Source organism: Chelonia mydas, chromosome 7 (genome assembly GCF_015237465.2).
Source record: "Chelonia mydas isolate rCheMyd1 chromosome 7, rCheMyd1.pri.v2, whole genome shotgun sequence".
NCBI lineage: Eukaryota > Metazoa > Chordata > Testudines > Cheloniidae > Chelonia > Chelonia mydas.
In genome coordinates this window covers 25,817,375-25,840,278 of record NC_057853.1, presented here as the reverse complement: position 1 = coordinate 25,840,278, position 22,904 = coordinate 25,817,375, and the positions used below count along the sequence as shown (strand labels likewise).

The 22,904-nt window shown below is 39.9% G+C and overlaps 1 protein-coding gene across 19 annotated transcripts in view; it reads right to left on the bottom strand.

Moving 5' to 3' along the window:
- ERC2 (ELKS/RAB6-interacting/CAST family member 2) overlaps window positions 1-22,904 on the bottom strand; it is an 823,531-nt gene that overhangs the window by 458,284 nt on the left and 342,343 nt on the right. For 10 of the 19 annotated variants that reach the window (XM_043551551.1, XM_043551549.1, XM_043551553.1 and 7 more), the window contains one exon: window positions 1,757-1,894. In XM_043551551.1, the coding sequence (XP_043407486.1) occupies window positions 1,757-1,894 (138 nt within the window). Of the gene's footprint in view, window positions 1-1,756; window positions 1,895-17,767; window positions 17,840-22,904 lie in introns of all 19 variants that reach the window. The other 9 variants (XM_043551542.1, XM_043551552.1, XM_043551543.1 and 6 more) reach the window with 1 other exon arrangement.

The window sequence follows — 22,904 nt, the reverse complement described above, 5'->3', positions numbered from 1 at the left end:
TTGCACCTGTAGACTCCAGAAAACCCTCATAACAGAGGGCAGCATTTAATAGTATTCAGACTAGTGTCTAAGACAGGGGTGGCCAACCTGAGCCTAAGAAGGAGCCAGAATTTACCAATGTACATTGCCAAAGAGCCACAGTAATATGTCAGCAGCCCCCCATCAACCCCCGGCCCCACTCCCAGCTCAGGCAGCCCCACCAATCAGCACCTCCCACTCTTTCCCCACACCTCCCGATGACTTCTTTTGTGGCATGCAGGAGGCTCTGAGGAGGAGGAGCGAGGGCAAAGCAAGCTCAGGGGAGGGGGCGGAAAGGGATGGAGTGGGGGCAGGGCCTGTGGCAGAGCCAGTGAGCACCCCCCGGCACACTGGGAAGTTCGGGGCTGGAGCTCCAGCCCCGGAGTCGGTGACTATACAAGGAGTTGCTTATTAACTTTTGAAGAGCTGCATGTGACTCCGGAGCCACAGGTTGGCCACCCCTGGTGAAAAAGCAGGTCCCACTTACCACTGAGAAGGCTCCATACTAATTCAAGTTTATTTAAATATTTACCAGTTGTTCCACATAAAATAAAGCATGTGCTGAACTTTAAAGCACAAGAATAGTCCCACTGAGTCCAAATACCTGAGTTCAATAGCGCTACTCATGTATTTAAAGTTTATGGGTGAAATTCTGGTCCTACTGAAGTCAATGGGGATTTTTAGGTATTTAGGTATTGTCCAGCCATGCTAGAGGAGGGACAGAAACAATGGGCATGGTTTAATTAAGCCACAACTTTATACCCAAATGTCAGAGAGCACTCAGCAGATAAAATTGAACTGTGCAGGTAATTCCATAACCATTTATATTACCCGGAGCACTGCTGTCAGCCCTCCCCCTTCCTACACTGGTCCCAGCCCATTAGCTGCTGGGATCTCGGCACCCACCCCCTCAAATGAGGGCAAATCAGGTCTATAAAGAAGCGGGGGTTAACTCCCTGCCATACCAACCGTAGGAGCCCTGAACCCCCCATTTTCACTCCTATAAAGAACACCTCCTTTAAATACTTTCCAGATCCATTTTATCTAATCACTGTATCTATTCCCTACAGAGTACCTGCACTGGATATCTGCCCCAAGCTTACATAATCAACTGCGACATCATAGCCTAACCCCCGTTTTGTTTTTTGCTCCACCAAGCCCCCAAACTCCTGTGGGAAAGGTCAAAATCTCACCTTGCCTTGGTCAATCTGGCAGTGAGGGAAAAATTCCTTCCCAGTTCCCAACCCCAGCCAGACCCCACCTCCGCCCTGCCAGAAAGGAGCAACTAGCTTAATGCCCACAGCGGATCATGACGAAACCTACTCAGACTGGTCCAGGTGAAAACAAAACCAGGTTATGTACTACACTGACTTGGGTAGTCCCTGCCCCTCTTCTGGTCACCTGACCATCCCCACACTGACCTGGCATGGTGCTGCATGTGTCTCAGCTCTGTACCAGGTAACTTTCTGGTTCTCTAATCCTTAAAGGTGGAACACACCTTCTCCAACAACCCACCACTTAATGTGGGATGAAGTCATTTGCAAGTTAAAGGCATAAAACTCCAAATAAAAATAAAGAGGAGATTATTTTAAGGGTTAATTCTGTAATTTTACATAAACTTTCTTTTATTTCTTTCTTTGGTGCTCCACCACTTCAAAAAAGCATCTTTTTATTCTGGACACACTTCACCCCCTCATTGAAAGAGCACCATATAACACTGCTACATGCTAAACATTACCTTCTCTGACAGAGCTTCTTCTAATGTTGCTAGAGCTGTGTCCGTGTTACTGGAATCCGTCTGCAACGATTTCACTCTGTCTTTTAAATTGGTTAGCTGTTTATCTTTGTCCCTAAGTTGCTCCTGTAGATTTTCAATCTAAAAATAAAAATAGATCACAATATTAATCAATATTTTCTTATCATTCAAGCAGAGAGTTGGGCCATAATAATCTGCATTACTAAAACAGCTACATGTACATGCACTGTGCTGTATCCCTCAGGATACTGCAGATCTTCTATACCGCACATGATGAACAACAGAGAAACTTCTTCTTTTGCTCAATTCTTTCAATATTCATGGCTACATATTAGAAAGTTTTGGGGCAGAAGGGGTGGATTTGGAGGGTGTTGCGGAAGAAGAAGGGAAGCCTCAAAACCTATGGATAAGCGTCTTAACTTCTGAATGTTTATTTGAACCAAACTCTTGGAGGTACACCCAGCATTCATTAGCCTTTTGAAGGTGCAACCAGCAGTACTGAATATGTAAACTGCAGCTGGTCAGGGGTAGCTCTAATTTATATGTCTAGATTTTTTTTAATGATACATATTTTGACACGATTCTCTCATTTTTCTGAGTGCTCCATTGTATAACCTGAGCATGGCCCAAAAGGCATAATTCACAGACAACTAGTGGGGCTTGGTCCATCTTAAATTTTTTGTGGAATGCACAATCTGGGCAGCCAGTCTCCACCAGCACTTTTGCTCTTAGCCACGGTTTTGCTAGCATGAATGTATAAACATTAAAAGTTGGACCAACTTTTACTTCTCAAAGGCAAATACATAGTAACACGGCAGGAATGGTCAACTATGATATAAAATAGTGAAAATCTGTTGAGGTATCAGTTTATAATATATGTCAGAATATCCCTATTTCCACACAGTTAGAACCAAACATATCCTCCTTGTGCACTGAAAGCTCCTACTGACTTCAATGTGAATCATGCTCACACAGATTTCGGGACTGCAGCTGAAAAAATGTGCCAAATCTGTTGAGCAAAGTCTGTACCATAAAATATTTTTGTGGGTAACTGATTTAAAGTAACTGCATGTAAAGCAGGCTCTTAATAGGAAGAACTTGTGATATGGATCAAGTTGAACAAGTATGAAACAGCATATTTGGCAAATAAACCATGTACTGGCAGCAAACCAGGCACTTTTATCCATTATCTATAGCCTGAGAACAAACAAGCTAAACTGCAGATTATAACTCTTGCACATGATTGGTAGCCTGGATCTTCTCCTGGGGACTACATTAGTTACCATTGACTATATGCTTTTATTTCTCTTACTTCATATCATGCACCTCTTATCTAAAAAAACCCAGCATATGCAAAATATTCCTTTTTTACAAACTTAAAATGTCAAGGAGGAAAAATAATACAACTTAAAAATACATACATTTAAAATATTTCTTTTGCATTACATACTTGTAAGGAACTTTTTTTTACTATTATTAAAGAATCATGTACAAATTATACCTCAAGAAAAACAAAAACCCCAAAGAACATGCTAGAACCCACGCAGGATATGATCAAACAATTACAACCCATACTTGATGAGGATCACATCATGGAAGATATCGTTCCTGAACCCTCTCCCCCTTCTGGCCTTCAAACAACCCCCCCACAATCTGGGCAAGATCAGCAGCAGAAGCAAGCTCCCCACAGGATTAGGACACACCAACTCAAAGCAGCACCAGACCCTACCAGAACAACAGGTACAAAACATACAGATATACCTCCCCTGCTACAATGATTAATACCCCCCCAACACACCTTTCAAGATGCATGGGTCCAACACATGCCTATCACAACATGGTGTGTACCTCATCCAGTGCATCAAATGCCCCTACAACTGCCATGTGGGTGAAACCAGACAATCATTACACTCTCAGATGAACTCACACAGAAAAATGATAAAAGACAAAAAACACCCTATCACTCACAGGTGAACACTTTTCACAAAGTGATCACTCCGTATCTGAACACTCAGTCCTCGTCCTCAAAGGAAACGTGCACAACACCTTCAAAAGACAAGCCTGGGAACTTAAATTCATAACTCCGCTGGACACTAAAAACCATGGACTTATCAGAGACACTGGTTTTATATTACCTCACCCACCTTCACTCTCATATTATGTGACCAACAGTGGCTCATAGCCTGGCTGCAACAACACTGCAAACAACATAAAATTTCTTAAGAGTAAGAAGGCAAACATGAGCAAAGCTTAAAAATATACAAGAGGGAAAACAGACGAAATCAGAGCTGATAATATGGCTATAACTACAACGTATATAAAGTGTGACAGGGTCAGGACAGATGGCTACAAAAGAGTGGTCGAAAGTAGATACATTAGTTCCAGGTTAAGCAGGTCCCTTTTCCCTGGGTAAAACAACAGGGACTATTCCAGAACACTCAGGAACTTTCTAGAACTAATTAAGGCAGGCTAATTAGGACACCTGTAGCCAATTGGGAAGCTGCTCGAATTAATTAAGGCTAATCAGGATACCTGGTTTTAAAAGGCTCTCACTCCAGTTAGTGAGGTGTGCGTAAGGAGCTGGGAGCGAGAGGACATGCTGCTAGAGGATTGAGGAGTACAAGTGTTAACGGGACATCAGGAGAAAGGTCCTGTGGTGAGGAAAAAGAAGGTGTTGGGGGGAGGCCATGGAGAAGTAGCCCAGGGAATTGTAGCTGTTGCACAGCTGTTTCAGGAGGCCCTCTACACAGCTGCAGCCCACAGGGCCATGGGCTGGAACCCGGGGTAGAGAGCAGGCCCGGGTTCCCCCCAAACCTCCCAACTCCTGATCCAACACAGGAGGTTCCACCAGAGGGGAAGGTCTCTAGGCTGTTCCCCAACCCACATGGTGGATCAGCAGAAACTGTGGGGACTGTTCTTACTCTTTTTTTTCCCCATGCTGGCCAGTGATGAGGTTATCTGAGTGAACGGCAGACTTGAGCCACGAAAGTGGCCAAACTGAGGGCTACTGTGAATCTCCGAGGCAAGCAAAATCCGCCAATAAGCGCAGGACCCACCAAGGTAGAGAAGGAACTTTATCACAAAAGCCATATTTATGTAAGTTTACAACTTTCAATATTCTCAAATCAAAAGAAAACAGTCTAGAAAATCAGCGCCACTTCCATCACTTGAGCTTTCCCCTATACTCCTTATGTTGTTCCTCCCTCATTATGGTACTTCATTTTGATTTATCTTATTGAATGCTTTAGGGGTGTTAGAATTAGAATCCAGGGTTCTATTCCCAGCTCTGCAAATGACCATCTCTAAGACCTTAGCAAATTGCTTAAGCTGTCTACTATGTAAATGGGTATAAAAAGAGTATAACCTTATCTTTCTGAAGCTTTCCAAGTGGTATGAAATCTTCAAAAAAACATGCCTTTGGATAAGTGTGATATAAATGCCACCCCAAATGGTCAGAAAATGTCATCACAGAGTAAGACAACTTTCATTAATCATTCTTGAAGCTGATTTTCTTCTATTACATGGAGTTTAGTTAAATTTTTTAAAATGTTGATTTATTACCTAAGGGTGCTCAATTCCAATGGACAATGTACAGTAAGAACCTACTCCATATGAATACCTATATACACACACAAATGCAGAACTATCACAGCAGTTTTAGTTTTCTGGGTGTTGTCCACTTCATATCTTCAGAGGTGGATTAGAATAAAGAGAATGATATACCCACATGTGTCAAAAATAGATCAATGGAGCTACCATAGGCAATGTTCCCGTTTGAGCAACTGATCCTGCAACAACAGAACCTTTGGTCAGGTTGCTCTACTGTCATGTTATTTCTGTTGACAGTAGTCCCTCAAGTACAAATCCACAGGTGAAAATAAACACATTTTATGGCAAAAATCACTTAAATTAAGAACGTTACTCCTGGCCATTATTCAGCTAAGCAGCAGCCCTCGGATAGCATCAGATATTATATTCACTAAAGCTTAATAAAGAAACTGTCAAGGATGTTATCCTCTTCCTCTCCCGGATGAAGCACAGAACTATTTGGCTGGTGGAGAGTTAAACATTCAGTAGTGTTAAAGGCTCAACAACTATGTTTTTATACTCAGAGATACTGTAGCTTGGGCTTACAAGATATATGAAGACAGATTCACTGGTTGAATCACTTTGATTTTCCTCTACTTAAAAATAAACATTTTAGCTACTATGCTCACTTTCACACAAACGTGTCTCCAAGAATTTTATCAGATATATTTTTAGGCAGTTTTATAAAACCCTTATTCTTCCTTAATATATTATAGATGTGAATGGCCAAGCAACTGCCACTGACTTCCTGTCATTGACTTACTACTGTGCATATATAAAACCTGAAGTTGGAAGATTATTTCATAGCTGTTGAAAATCTTTACAACTAAAGCCTTATATGGTAGAAGCCAACTACATAATGCTGAATAAATAGACATCTTTAGCATTGTGGTTGGTTTATATGAGTCTTCTAAGAGTCCCATTTGAATATTGATGCAGAATAAAAATAGACCACTCTTTTCAATAGTGTTTGTTCCTGCCTTTTATGGCTGATGTAGGTTATATAAAATCCCATAATATATTAATGCATAGTAATAGTAAAGGAAGATAAATAATGGGAAAACTGCATTGGGAGGTTGTCAATTTATAATAGAACAAATCAGTCATAGAAAGCTGTCATGACATTTTATAAAACAAATTCTGAGATGCTTAAACAAACATTGGTTTGAAGCAATAATGTATTGATTAAATTATCTATATTCTGTCATTTTTAATAGGAAGCAGTTTTTTAAACTTCCCGTATGACAACATTTACATAGGTCCTGGCAACCTAGCAAAAAAAACAAACAAACGCTGAATATGATGGAAACTGCAACCTTAACGGTTCAGTGGGGCCTTTATTGAGGAAATGCTTTTCTCAAATCACTGCACATCAACCTCATGGGTGATCAACATGTTCCACATTAATCACAAAGGTTCAGTGTACAGATTAATCCAGCTGCTCCAATGTTATCTCTCATTAGTTTAACATTAATCTGGAAAAACTGTATAAATAATGTGTTCAAAATCCAATTGCAGTGAAAGCCATTAAATGGATCAGTGCTCCAGTCTTTATACGAAAAATATTACCTCTGCAGAGCTTGACATGTGACCTCATACAGGCAAAAACTCCCATTCATTTCACTAAGTCTTCCTACTTAAGGTCTTCAGATTAAAGCTCCAATTCAGGAAAGCATCCCTCGTCAGGACAGCAGTTAAGAACATGTTTAAAATTAAGCAAGCACTTAATCACTGTTTTGAATCAGGGCCTGAATCTTTACTTTGATAGACTCCAGCAGAGCACACATTAAACCAGATGCTGCATGTGCTGAAATCAATAGAAAATTTCCCATTGACTTCATATAATAATGCAATACTTTGCACATGCAAAGCAACTTTCATCCAAAAGAGCTCAAAGACTTCAGCTGAACCAGAATCAGACCCACTACTACTGTTATAGCTGAACTAGATTATTTAGAGGATACTAGAGTATTTATTACAAACCTAAAGCCAAATTCTCTGCTCATTTAACCCCACTGAATTCAGCAGAGTTATGCCAGCAGAAATTTGGCCCCTAATAAGCAAGAATGTATAACCACTGCAAAACGGGGATGCACATTGGCATGAAAAAACATCTGAGATAAACTGTTTACCTTAAAATGTGTGAGGTCAATTGAAGATATTTTTGACAACTTATAATTAGCATATGCCAATACTGTATCCTAATTTAAACTTATGTGACACAGTAAAATACTAGCTTTAAAAAAAAGACACACCAAGTATACTCCATACATTTTCATCATTGCTATCAGCGATATTGGTGACACTATTTTAATTTTGACATTTAAATATATAAATATGCATCATAGCAACTGGACAAATTCTGTCCATGTCTGGAATTTGGCTCTGTATAAAGAGTTAAAGCTCAAGAGACACTACATGCTCCATCTCTCTGAGTATTACTGGATATCTGTCTTCCTCGAGGAAACAGAAAGGGGTGGGGGTGGACAAGACGCTGGAAAGATATTATGTAGATCTCTATTTCATACATAGTAATATTTTTGTTCATGCATATATTTTTGTTCAGACATAGATATAGGAGATAAAAGTTCCTAACTCATTAACACCTATTTTATGGCATTTGTAACAGTCACATCCAAAATTACACTAACTGGTACTTCGAGATTTGCACACCATGTTTCTTTACTTTCATCCAAGTATTAATGATTCTAACAACTACTTCATGACCCCCTGTGGAATATTTAAGCCATTGCATGTTTCAGCTTCATCAAAATATATTTTCAAATAGAGGGGGGAAATACCAGGAGAGTGTTTCCAAAAACATGTAATCAATATTCAAAGTTGGGATCTGCTCTTCTATTATTATCAGCTTGACCTACCCATGTAGGCACCCCAAATTAAAGTACTTATTTCCTATGTGCAGTGCTTATCTGAATTCCAAAGTATTTTATATGATTTCCTTCCCCTTCAAACTAATTTTAAAATATGATCCAAGCCTTAACCAAGAAAACATGTTCTAAAATATTACAGCATTTAACAAAATTCTTCCCTCAGAGGTAAAGGGAACAGGCAGCAAATTAAAAACATCCACATTGAATTACAACGGTTTTAATGACAGGTTTCAGAGTAGCAGCCGTGTTAGTCTGTATCCTCAAAAAGAAAAGGAGTACTTGTGGCACCTTAGAGACTAACAAATTTATTTGAGCATAAGCTTTCATGAGCTACAGCTCACTTCATCGGATGCATTCCTGTTTTAATGTAGATCATTCAGTTCATGGCCCACAGATAAAGCAATACACAAATAACCTCTTTAGTCTCCTACTTACACTGGTACTGGTACAAATCTGGAGTAGCTCCAAGAAGTTATTTAAATTATACTGGTGTAAAGTGAAAGGAAAGTCTTTTTTTTTTTTTTAAAAGAGAGGTTGGACAGGAGCTTAATAATGATCTTCTAGCATAGCATGGTTAGCTAAACTTGGACCGATCTCTCAATAGGAGTAGGGAGCACAATGGGATTTTGTATTCTTAAACACTAAAATCTTGTAACACATCAAATTAACTAGCTCTTTGTGGGCTTTTTAAACCGAGAATGATATAGTTTATGACAGGTTATTGGTCTCTCTCTAACATACATGTGGGTATGTGCATGCATATATATACACACAAAGATACATATACACACATATACATACACACATCCCTACTATCTGAGAAGATAGATTAGACAGAAGCAGCCAGTTTAGCCCATTAGAGATGTTAATTTTATTTCTCACATGCATGCCTCTGGCAAGGTGGGACATGCATTACCATCAGGTTGTCAACATGTAATCCCCATCTACCTTTGCTGCCCTGACATTGCGCCACTATCTTTAAAAAAATAAATTCATCTAACCTTTCAGTATTTTAATAAATGTGTATATTCTTATCATTTAAATTTGACACTACTGATACATTTTTTTAAAAAGCATTACACTTTCTGATAATAGTCTGGTCTATTAGGCATCCTGTCCATAAACTGCAAGTGCTAATCCTGTCACTTTTTGGGGACTGTCTCAGGAACACTCCTTGAATACTCAACAGATTAAATTATTATTTAATTATTATTTCTGCTGACATTATTTGTAATTCTACAGAAAGCTACAATCTCAAAAAAAATGTCATTATCCAAGTCAAAGCTAAGATACTGTACTCTGTAATTTGCAAGAAAATAATATAATCAAAGACAATTTACAAAATAGTGCCTTTAACGATCTATAATAAGGTGTAACAGAATTTTTCAGAGAAATTTTCCTATGGCCTTTTTATGAAACCTTAAACATTTGCTAATACAATTAATTTAGCTCAACATATTTTCTACTCTGCTTTGGATTTATATGGGTTTTAAATGACTTAAACAAATATTTTGTAATACTGGCTCTTTGAGTCCTAAAAATAATTTTGTTTGACTCCTCTTAGTTTCTCTAGACCTAAATCATTTTCTGAAATTCGTATCACATTACAGAAGGAATCAACATATTCCAGTAAAGTGATTCAAAAAAAAAGATAAGATTAGTTTCATTTACATTGAAAAGGAAAACGCAGGAAAAACAGAATTTGTGATTATAAATTTTTTTCATTCTTTATTTAGTAAAAAAACTTATGTATTTAAAGAAACCAAATTCCAAACAATATTTTGAAAATTATTATAACATTCTAATGAAAAAGTTAACAGAATCTGAGAAAGATTTAATAGAAAAAACATTTATGCAATGGAAAAGACAGAATTTCAAGCTCCCCTTTTCCCTCCCCAGATATGTTTTTTTCTTCAGAAACGGTTTTTGTGGTTGGATTTTAAGACTAAGAATTTTGAACCCTAGCATCCATTCTCACATGTTAATCCCCTCCCAGAGACACACAAACATAATGAATGATACAAAAATGAACTACTCAACTGAAAAAAAGACAATATTAAGGGTAGCTCAAATGCAAATAACCATACCTGGTTATTTAAACACAATTTATTTTATATTGGTTAGTACGACTCATGGTAAATGTTCTGACTCACACTGCAAATTTTCCATTTCAGACACATCTCAACATACTTCAGAATCTGGTATCACTAAAGAAATAACTCTGGTAGGGACCTAATACAATAGAAAAATAAAAAATATAGAGAGTTGTACAAAGGACTGTGCACTTTACTAAATTTTTAAACCGCTGTGATAATACATTCTTAGTTAAAATCAGTTAGAACAAAACCAATTTTTTTTAAAGATGCAGATTAAACTTTTTTGCCTACTGTAACATACTCGGGGAAAAAAATACCGCTACATGATAGGCAGATAGCACAGGGAATAGTTTTTGGAAAGAAGCATTGATTTGTAGCCAGAAACATTTCACAGAGTGAAGTGTGGTCATCAAGTGTCAAGGCAGATAAAAAGTAATTTTTAATATTACTTTAACAGACTCTACGGTAACTACGTAAGGTCCTGATCCAGTAAGAATATACACAATCTGCCTCCACAGCCCTACATCAGCTTCCATGGCATGGAAGCTGCACTCTTATTTTATTTAATCAGGGTTTTGAGTAACAAAATGTTTTCACTGTGCACTTCTTTTGCTTCAATAGTTTGACATTTCAGAACACTGTAATGATCAAGCCAGAGAATAGTCCTTGTAAGTGCTTACAGATTCAGCACATGAACAGTGAACTTTTGTTCTTCTTTGAGGGGAAAAAATTTATACAACCTACACTTATATAAATTCAAAAAAATCAAAATATATGGTTATAAGACATTTAGATATAAAAATTACAATAAATATGAATTAGAAAAATGTTAAAATACACAGCATTTCTTGGAAAAATGCAAGATTTTGTTTATGAAGTAGAGTTAAAGGAGGAGGATTTGCTGCTTCCAATTACATATATGATGGTAATTTATTTGTTATTACTATTCTCTTGTCTTTATCAGGGTAGTGAGGAAATGGTCTATAAATCTTTTCAAAGTATGTTAGATTTTCTTCATTTTTGTATGTCGTTTCAATACTTATCACAGTTCTGAATCATTCATCTACAGAGGAAAGATTCTAGTCTTTCAAATGCCTGCATATTATCCACTTTGCTACCAGAAGAGAGTTTTTCCCATTGCTACATATTTCTATGGAGCTGACATCCCCTAGCAAAAATAGCACAGGGGACAATGAGATATTTTCACCTTATATTTCCTCTAATATTTTGCATTGCAAGCTCTCTCCCCAAAATATCAGGGTATTAGGACATTCCCAAATCACATGAAAGTATCATTTCTAAAATGCCAACATATATGTGAATTACTAAAACCAAATCAGTTCAGTCTATTGGTGTTCACTGTAACATATTAAAATACTTTGGCCTTGATCATCCCATCAAACCCATGTCAGCAAGAGTTATCCACATAAAGGAGTGGCCACTCTGCACTGTTTCATTATCTCCAACTTCCTTTGGTACTACAGTTTCTTCAGGTTGAGTCCTACAGCAATAGTTAGCAAGGAGCCCAGAACTAGTTAATGCTGCTTCAAGCACCACCCCCCAACCTCATGACAAGAGCCGCAGAGGAACAAACTATAGAATCATAGAATATCAGGGTTGGAAGGGACCTCAGGAGGTCATCTAGTCCAACCCCCTGCTCAAAGCAGGACCAATCCCCAACTAAATCATCCCCGCTAGGGCTTTGTCAAGCCTGACCTTAAAAACTTCTAAGGAAGGAGATTCCACCACCTCCCTAGGTAACGCATTCCAGTGTTTTACCACCCTCCTAGTGAAAAAGTGTTTAATATCCAACAGGTTTCAGAGTAACAGCCATGTTAGTCTGTATTTGCAAAAAGAAAAGGAGTACTTGTGGCACCTTAGAGACTAACCAATTTATTTGAGCATAAGCTTTCGTGAGCTACAGCTCACTTCTTCGGATGTATACTGTGGAAAATACAGAAACCCTGGATTTGTGCTGGAAATGGCCCACCTTGATTATTATACACATTGTAAGGAGAGTGATCACTTTACATAAGCTATTACCAGCAGGAGAGTGGGGTGGGGGGAGAGAAAACCTTTTGTAGTGACAAACACCCATTTTTTCATGATTTGTGTGTATAAAAACAAACATCTTCTGTATTTTCCACAATATGCATCCGATGAAGTGAGCTGTAGCTCACGAAAGCTTATGCTCAAATAAATTGGTTAGTCTCTAAGGTGCCACAAGTAGTCCTTTTCTTTTTGCTAATATCCAACCTAAACCTCCCCCACTGCAACTTGAGACCATTACTCCTCATTCTGTCATCTGCTACCACTGAGAACAGTCTAGAGCCATCCTCTTTGGAACCCCCTTTCAGGTAGTTGAAAGCAGCTATCAAATCCCCCCTCATTCTTCTCTTCCGCAGACTAAACAATCCCAGTTCCCTCAGCCTCTCCTCATAACTCATGTGTTTCAGTCCCCTAATCATTTTTGTTGCCCTCCGCTGGACTCTTTCCAATTTTTCCACATCCTTCTTGTAGTGTGGGGCCCAAAACTGGACACAGTACTCCAGATGAGGCCTCACCAATGTCTAATAGAGGAGGACAATCACGTCCCTCGATCTGCTGGCAATGCCCCTACTCATACATTCCAAAATGTCACTGGCCTTCTTGACAAGAAGGACACACTGTTGACTCATCTCCAGCTTCTCGTCCACTGTAACCCCTAGGTCCTTTTCTGCAGAACTGCTGCCTAGCCATTCGGTCCCTAGTCTGTAGCGGTGCATGGGATTCTTCCGTCCTAAGTGCAGGACTCTGCACTTGTCCTTGTTGAACTCATCAGATTCCTTTTGGCCCAATCCTCTAATTTGTCTAGGTCCCTCTGTATCCTATCCCTACCCTCCAGCGTATCTACCGCTCCTCCCAGTTCAGTGTCCTCTGCAAACTTGCTGAGGGTGCAATCCACACCACCCTCCAGATCATTAATGAAGATATTGAACAAAACAGGCCCGAAGACCGACCCTTGGGGCACTCCACTTGACACCGGCTGCCAACTAGACATGGAGCCGTTGCTCACTACCCGTTGAGCCCGATGATCTAGCCAGCTTTCTATCCACCTTATTGTCCATTCATCCAGCCCATACTTCTTTAACTTACTGGCAAGAATACTGTGGGAGACTGTGTCAAAAGCTTTGCTAAAGTCAAGGAACAACACATCCACTGCTTTCCCCTCATCCACAGAGCCAGTTATCTCATCATAGAAGGCAATTAGATGAATCACTTGCCCTTGGTGAATCCATGCTGACTGTTCCTGATCACTTTCCTCTCCTCTAAGTGCTTCAGAATTGATTCCTTGAGGACCTGCTCCATGATTTTTCCAGGAATTGAGGTGAGGCTGACAGGATCCTCCTTCTTCCCTTTTTTTAAAGATGGGCACTACATTAGCCTTTTTCCAGTTGTCTGGGACCTCCCCTGATCGCCATGAGTTTTCAAAAATAATGTGTTTGTGCAGTGTTTAAGCACTACAACATTTTAGAGTTGGAACAGCAGCATTTGTGACATGACATATGTTTTCACTTCATTAAAAAGTATCATAATCTGGCTTTCCATCTTTGCTTACTCTTGTCTACAACAGTACTTTAAAACACTTTAGAATAAAGCTGGATTCAAATTTTTAATGTGAACTGTGTTAACCATAAGAACGGCCATACTGGATCAAACCAAAGGTCCATTTATCCCAATATCCTGTCTTCCGACAGTGGCCAATGCCAGGTGCTTCAGAGGGAATGAACAGAACAAGTAATCATCAAGTGATCCATCCCCTGTTGCCCATTCCAGCGTTAGGCAAACAGAGGCTAGGGACTCTATCCCTGCCAGTCCTTGCTAATAGCCATGGGTGGACCTATCCTCCATGAATTTATCTAGTTCTTTTTTGAACCCTGTTATATAAAATGTATGCCATACAGTGATGCTACCAAGTTACTTATTTAGGACATAGCCTTCCCTTGATAAATGTGTGCAACTCATATTAACATTAACAAGAGTTAGAATGCACACAGAGCTCAAGAGGAGACTATACCCCCCCACGCACACACACGTGTACATTTACCCTTGTACGATGTACTTACATTTTGAGTTAAGTTGCACACTTTTATAAATGCACTGAGTGTACAGTATAATATACTTTTAAAAAATCAAATTCTTATTATTCTCAGTAATTTTAAGCCAAATTTTTAAGAGGAACTCTTCAAGCCGGGACACAATTAAGAAACACCATACTCAGTCTTCTCTGTTGGGCTTAAATATATATTTATTTAACTCTGCACCAACACATTCACAACTGTGAAGTGTGAACTGATCAAGTACAATCTAAAATAAAACCTAAAAAGAATTTTTAAAAAGTCATCCTGACATAGAGGTATGCTTGATTGCTATGTTTGTTGTTCACAAAATATTCTCCTTCCCCACATCACTGTATGTTACATAGGGAAACAACTCTATAGCAGCAAAAGAGAATAATTCAGACTCTACCAATAAACTGCCAACTGTACATGGCAAATGCATGAATAACTATCGACAATCCATGGAGAAGAAAAACAACAGTAGTGGCAAAAGTAGGGCCAGGGCAACAGATCATCCCATAAACGAACTGCAGGTCTGCCTAAAAGCTTCACCAGTTCAGCTGATACCAAATCCACTATAAGTATATACACAAAAACCTGATCCAAGGCTTAATGAAGTCAATGGGGCATCTAGCAAGAGGGGTGGGGGAGAGAGAAATAGCACCAGAACGCTCCTTTGCTTGTAGACTTATGATTCCATTTTGAGTTATTGCCAAGGGGATGGGTCTGAACTCATCAGCCACCTCTAGGTAAGTGACTTGCATATTTTTTCTTCTGAACTTAAAGATTTATGGTAAGATTTTTTCAAAGTTGCTACAAGGATCTGGACACCTATTTGCTCTGGTGGCATAATAAATCCTAGCCTTCTGAAGCAGATATTGGTTGTTCCCGAATATACACAAACCTTATGTTTTAAATTCTAGAAACAGCAACACGATATTTCTGAAAGAGTATTTAATTTAGAAGTATGTCGTAAACAGAACTTCTTGCCACCAGATTAAGATTGTCAGCACTTCTGTTATACATATCTATTTTCATTGGGAAACACTGGCAGGGTACTGTCTGAGAGGGGTCCTGGATTTTGGAACTGCTCCCCACTATGTTTGCCAGAGCCCAGATTTGCAAAACCCATTTGAATGTTAAGATTGTTGAAGAATGTATGAGCTAAGGTAGATATATTTATGGGTAGACCTCTGTTTATGTTTATACTGTGATATTTAAGTTATGGGATAGGAGCCCGGAGCACTGGATGGACACCTGTACTTATATTTCTAAAAACACCCTGAATAAATAGAGAAATAAAATAAATGGAACAACTTGGCTGCAAAAATCAGTTCCAGGCTGAATCTTGTCATATACTACTGTTTTCTACAATTAGAAAAAATTCTAAGTGACTGGAGTCTCAGAAAATAAAGTTTGGACAGAGATTTCAAACACATTTTAGTAATCTGGCAACTCAAAATTAGTTTTGTTTTCTGAATTTAAATTCACCATCCCTTAGTCCCAAACACTGCTTTGATATTTTAGAGAAAAAATATAAAAAGACCAACATAGAGAAACTTATATTTTAAGAAAAATATGATGCTGGCTTTTAACAAGTTTATAAGTGTACTATTAGCTCAATAAAACCACTATAACATTTAACGTAAAAAAATAGTCTGAGAACTAGATAATACAGGAATGCACACCACCTTCAGATTTGTGGGATGATGGGAGGGAAGATATAAAGATAAACTTTGGGGAAATTTCTCTCACACTCACTCCATTGGTGTAACAAGATAAAGAGAAATAGGACTTCTTTCTTGTCACTAGTCTGGGATTTCCAATGCCTGGAGTCCATTTTTTACGGGAACATTACAAAGAGACTTTCAGCTCCTGAATCACACTCAGCTGTCACAAAAGCCTATCAACGTTCATTGGCCGAAACTACAGAACTCAAACTTTCTGCTAAATAGACCTAACAGTTATCTCTATTAAACTTGATTTTGCCATGGATAACTTAACCATTTGTTTAAGTTTGTCTGCTCTGTAGTAGGAAACAGCTAACTTAGGAATTCAAAAATATTCTGATGCCCATGTTATATTTGGCTAGAAAAAGACAGTTATTAAATTCTGTAGTAACATGGATTTACTGTATCTTTAACTTTCTTATTTCACAGTCCACTCAATTTTAACCAACCAGCCACAGAACAGCTCTAAAGCTACTACCAAAGAATAGAAAGGATATGCTCAATGGAAGGAACTTGGTACAACAAATAAAACCAGTGATTTTGACTTGAATAATCTGGAAAGGCCAGAGATTGGGTAAATAATATTTCACAGAAGAAATTAAAATGGTCATTAATATTAATCTGTTCAATAAATAAGTTTTAGTAAACTAGACTTAGGAAGAATAGTCTAGTGGTTAAATACACAAGACGAGGAATCAAGAGATCTGGGTTTATTCAAACATTAGCAACAGACTTCATGTGTGATTAAGCACCGGACGCTCTTTGTGCCTCATTTTACCAATCTGTAAAATAGGAATAATATCCATCAATACTAGTAAAAAGCTTAAACCACTCAAAAGAAAAACTCTACAGAAATGTAAAGTGTTATTCTATTATAAAAACAGAAATACAGTTTGGTTGTAAATTAACTGGGGGAATATTCCCCTTGGTTACAAAATACATACAGAAAAGAATTAACAGCTCTACAAATAGTCACTAAAAGATAAAAACGTATACAACTATGCTGGGAACATGCACTTGTACACATACGATACAAGGGGTCTTTAACATACAAAAATGTACAGAAAGTTTTTTCTGATTACTTTGTAATAAAAATACCTCCAATTTGCTAACAACTCCTGTATACTTAGACACTGCGATAGTATCATGCCTAAAGGTATGATTTGGTCACGGAGGTCATGGATTCCGTGACTTTAACCCTTGGCTTCAGCTTCAGCCCCCCCATGGCAGGGCTCGGGATTCGGCTTCAGCCCTGCCTCGACCATATCATGATTTTGTACATTTTTACCATGACTGCTCCATGAATTTTGCCTAATTTTACCATAACGAAACCATATCCATAATCATGCCCTATCGATGAATGAGTTAAAGGAGTAATGAGAAATGATCAGTACTAACAGAACTGAACAAAAATGGGGGGGAGACATTTTACTATTTTTCCCCTACAAAAAAATCCATTCTCTATCTCTCTTTGATTATATATATGTCTGTTTTCCATGAATAAACTCTGCTGGAAAATTTCTAACTAGCTCTAAATACTATGGGAGGATTCCATCTTTCCCCCATAGTATATAGGATGCAAATTTACCTGTTCAGGATACTGAGGCAGCCACATGGCCTTCAGAGGGAAGGGACTGGCTGCTGATTTCCCACAGAGCAACTAGGAAAAAAAAAAGGAGGAGAAAGCCAAAATGAGCCTTGCGGAGGGAGCTGCCCTCGAGCGTGCTGACACTTCTACAGAACTATAAAAGCTGGTCAGTGGGCAGACTAAGCCAAGAGAACGGAAGGCTGTCAAAGGAAAAGGAGCTCCTAGACTGAGGGCCTGGCTTCTACTGCCAGACTCCAGTTGAGAGCAAACTGGACCCTAATGCTAAAATTAACCTCTAACAGGAAGCTGGCCAAAATAAGCCTGGGCTGATACTATCCACTTGTGTATCTGGAAATATTCATTTTGTGTCCCTTCTAAACTCTGAACAAAACAACTTTGCTCTTGAACTCTTTTAAGCAAGACTCATACTCCACACATCCAAAATGTATTGGGTTCTTTCTAAACACAAAGGAAGACACGCTCAAGGATCTTACAATTTAATTAATATTATGCTACACCAAGATGTGGACAATCCTCCTTACTAGTTAATCCTCCTTACTAGTAATTTTCTGTAGGTGCATTGGCCCAGCTGTTCAAAAGACTTCACCATAATGGGTGTGAACTCTTGAAAATGTGTCCCTAAGTGTCACAGTGGAAACTGCTGGGTGCTGAGCTCTTTTAAAAGTCTGGCTCTGGTTGTGTACGCTGAGCAGTTGAAACTCTGACCCCTTATTGGCTAGAATACAAAGAACTCTGGCTTTGTTCTAACTCCTTGTATGGTTTGTTTCTCCAGATGATACTCTCAGGCGCTTCCAGAAATTTTGCGGCTCTACTGCACAGGGCCATTTTTGTACTGATAGTTGGTAAAGCTGCACCCAAGTACGAGGCAGTGGCATAAGCAAAGAATATTCAAGCAGATTTTGCAGTAAGTTGCTATGCTATTTGGCATGAAAGACAGAAAAGCATCTGGCCTTAAATATGCACTAATATAAACAAGTTGAAAACTGGCTGCTGTACAGTATTTGTGTAGATTAATACACATCACTTAAAGTGGACAAGCAAATCCCTTTCTGTGAATATCATCTTGTCCACCTTACTCGATGCTAATTTTAGGTGGACAGACTTAGGGGCCTCTGTCTAAAGTGAGAAATTACAAAGGCTCTTAGGAGGAAATTAGAATCACAGTGGATAGTTTTGTTCCAGAAGAGAGAGGCAGCAGAGAAGAGGTATATATAAATATCAGGTGATAGAACTTATCTAGTTCTTTTTTAAACTCTGTTACAGTCTAGGCCTTCACAACATCCTCTGGCAAGGAGTTCCACAGGTTGACTGCACATTGTGTGAAAAAATACTCCCGCTTGTTTTAAACTGGCTGCCTATTAATTTGGTGACCCCCTAGTTCTTGTGTCATAAGTAGTAAATAACCCTTCTTTATTTACTTTCTCCACAGCAGTCATGATTATCCCCACTTAGTAGTCTCTTCTGCAAGCTGAAGAGTCCCAGTCTTATTAATTGCTCCTCATATGGAAGCCATTCCATACCTCTAATCATTTTTGTTGCCATTTTCTGAACCTTTTCCAACTCCAATACATCTTTTTTGAGATGGGGCGATCACATCTGCACATAGTATTCAAGGAAGTCAACTTACATGTGCATGTGGCGTGAGTATTTATAAACTGTATCATTTGCATATAAATTAGGATAACAACTTGAAAAACTAAAGAGCAATCTGCTTTGGAAACAGGTTATGTATTTTGGTTCCTAAAGTGTCACAAGGAAGGAAACTAAGAAGCACATTATTGGAAACTAGGGTTGCCAACTTTCTAGTCACAAAACCGAACACCCTTGCCCTGTTCCTGCCCCACCCCTCCTAAGAGGCCCCGCCCCTGCCCCACCCCTTCTCCAAGGCCCTGCCCCCAGTCACTCCATCCCCGCTCCCACCCTTACTTACTTGCTCATTTTCACCGGGCTGGCTCAGGGGTTCGGGGTGTGGAAGGGGGTGAGAGCTCCAGCTGGGGGTGTTGGCTCAGGCTGTGGGAGAGGGCTCCAGGCTGGGGCTGGAGCCGAGGGTTTTGGAGTATCAGAGGGGACTCTGGGCTGTGGCAGGGAGTTGGGGTGTGGGAGGGGGTACAGGCTCTGGGCTGGGGGTGCGGGTTCCGGGGTGGGGCCAGAAATGAGGGGTTCAGGATGTGGGAGGGGGCTCTGGGCTGGGGGCTATGGGTTCCAGGGTGGGACCAAAAATTAGGAGTTCAGGAGGGAGCTCTGGGATGGGGCAGGGCGTAGGGTGTGTGTGGGGGTGAGGGCTCCGGCTAGGGGGGCGGGCTCTGGTGTGGGGCCGGGGATGAGGGATTTGGGGTATGGGAGGGGGCTCCAGGCTGGGCCAAGTGGTTCGGAGGGCGGGAGGGGGATCAGGGCTGAGGCAGGATGTTGGGGCATGGGAGGGGATAGCTAAGTGGTTTGAGCATTAGCCTGCTAAACCCAGGGTTATGAGTTCAATCCCTGAGGGGGCCATTTAGGGATCTGGGGCAAAAATTGGCGATTGGTCCTGCTTTGAGTAGCTGGTTGGACTAGATGACCTCCTAAGGTCCCTTCCAACCCTGATATTCTATGAGGGGGTGAGGGGTGCAGGCTCCAGGCGGCGCTCACCTCAGGTGGCTCCCAGAAGCAGAGGCATGTCCCCACTCTGGCTTCTATGCAGAGGCGTGGCCAGACTGCTCTGTGCACTTCCCCATTTACAGGCACCATCCCCGCAGTTCCACTGGCTGTGGTTCCTGGCCAATGGGAGCTGCAGAGCCAGTGCTTGGGGTGGGGACAGCACCCGGATCCCCTGGCTTCCCTTACACCTAGGAGCCAGAGAGGCAACATGCTGCTGCTTCTGGGAAGTGTGCAGAGCCACAGCAGACAGGGAGCCAGCCGTAACCCCGCTGTGCCGCTGACCGGACTTTTAATGGCCCAGTCAGCAGTGCTGACCAGAGCCACCAAGGTCCCTTTTTGACCAGGCATTCCAGTCGAAAACCAGATGCCTGGCAACCCTACTGGAAAAACAGTTAAAAATGATTAAAGAGACCAATATTAAAGTGAAAGAGCCAAATCTTGCCATGTGGATTCAGGTGCATTAGGAAGAATTGACAGATTTCACAGCATATTTTCTCCCTCCCTACCAAACAAATTAATGGCAACAGCAGGACAGGATAACCTCCTAGTACTCTCCTGAGCATCAGAGAGAGAACCTGATTTATGCAGTTACCAGTGCTTTATGGTCCTATGGGCCCACGGGCATAGAATCATTGACATTAGAATTGAAAAAGGCTTATTTGGTTTATAATCCATCTCACTGCCAGTGTAGAACTGATCCCTATTGTATATTTACTCATATTTTGTCCAGTCTAGTTTTAAAAATCCCAGGCAATGGAACTTCCTCTGCTCCCATTTGTATACTATCCCACAACCTGACATATAACTGTCAGTCTAATTTAATGCTATTCATCTTGGCCCCCCTTATGAAGTGGTAAATAATGCTTCTTCCTCCATGGCATTAACACCCCCCAAAGACTTAAAAGGGGCATATCCTATCTTAGTTTTCATTGAGCCAGAAACCTTATCTTTCCAAAAGTAAACCCCATTAGTCCTCTAATTATTTTTATTCTCTGAACTCCCTTCCATTTGTCCTTATCTTTCTGGCAATAAGATGTCCAAAATTCAACCTAATTCTCCAGACGCAGTCACACCAGAGTCACCAAGACCCGGATTATTACCCCTCCGCTCTGTAACATGATGCTTCTGCATCTGCAATTCAAAATTGCATCTGCGCTTTTTAGAGCCATATCAAGTTGCAAACTCTTGTCTAATTTGCTGTCCATTATCACTCCTATGGCCTCTCAGCATTAGTGCTTTCCAGGTTTCCCCGTCACATTGAGTAAGAGTCACCTAGCTGTATTAAAATGCAATTTTATTTTTTGAAGCTGTCCGTATTTCTAATCTCTTTAGTTTCCTTTGTATTATTTCAGTTGATATCTGCAACTACACCGCAATGTAGTATTACCTGTGAATTTCATTAACGTGCTATTTATTCATTCTTGTTCACTATATTAATGAAGATATGAAAATACTAAACAAAACCACACCTAATACATATTGCTGCTGCACTCCACTCTAAATGGGTTTCCCCTACACTCACAATGTTATACTTGACCATTTATCATATATAATGCCTGCAGTCAGTTTTCAAGTTATGTCTAAGATGAGCTGATGCTTCCTTTATTTTTATTCCTTCTCTTATTCTTCACTCTTTGTATCCTTATCCAAAGAACTTCACTTCATAATGCAGGTATTATAAATATTTGACATATAAAGCTACTGGCTCTACTAATTCTTCCCTTTCCATCTCTCCTATTTAGAGATTATTTATATCTCTATTGACTTTCCAGTTATAAGAATTGTCAGGGCTGATTCCCCACTCCGGCACTTAGAGTGCAGAAGGTGGAGGCCCGCAAGGATTCTAAAAATTAATACTGGCCACTCCAGGCTTGTATTAAACTCCCAAGGTTACCCTTTCTCTCTGACATTGGATGGGTAGATGCTGCCACCACCCAAATGCAAAAAACCCCTTTGAAACCAGAAAGGCGCATGTGGGAATTCATTCCTGTGGGGTACTCTCAAGCCCTTTTCACACACCCCCAGGGAATTGCTGAGAAAGAAAAACAAAGGAAATCAGCTGTTGCCACCAGTTAATTAAACACATATGCACAAACATCTTAGGACACCAAAAATCCAATCCTGTTCTTTAAAAAGGTAAATTGTATTAAAAACAAATAGAAGGAAAATGCATCTGGAACTTAGGCTTTTGCTAGATTTAAAAAACCCACTTACAAAATTTAAACATCAAGAATAACCTTCTTGAGGTCCAGCTTAAAGGTTACAAGCAAAACAAAAAACATTTGTGATTAGCCCAGGGGAGTCCACAAGCCAAGAAATAAACCTAATCGCATCTTTCTAAACATTCCTGATCTACTTACACATTTGGGAGTTCCAAATAAGTAGTTCTAGGTATGATCTGATGATTTATGATCATACCTGGCTTAAAGCTTCTCATAGAATAACTGCTCCCTGTTCCCCTCTTTCCCGGAGAATACAAAGG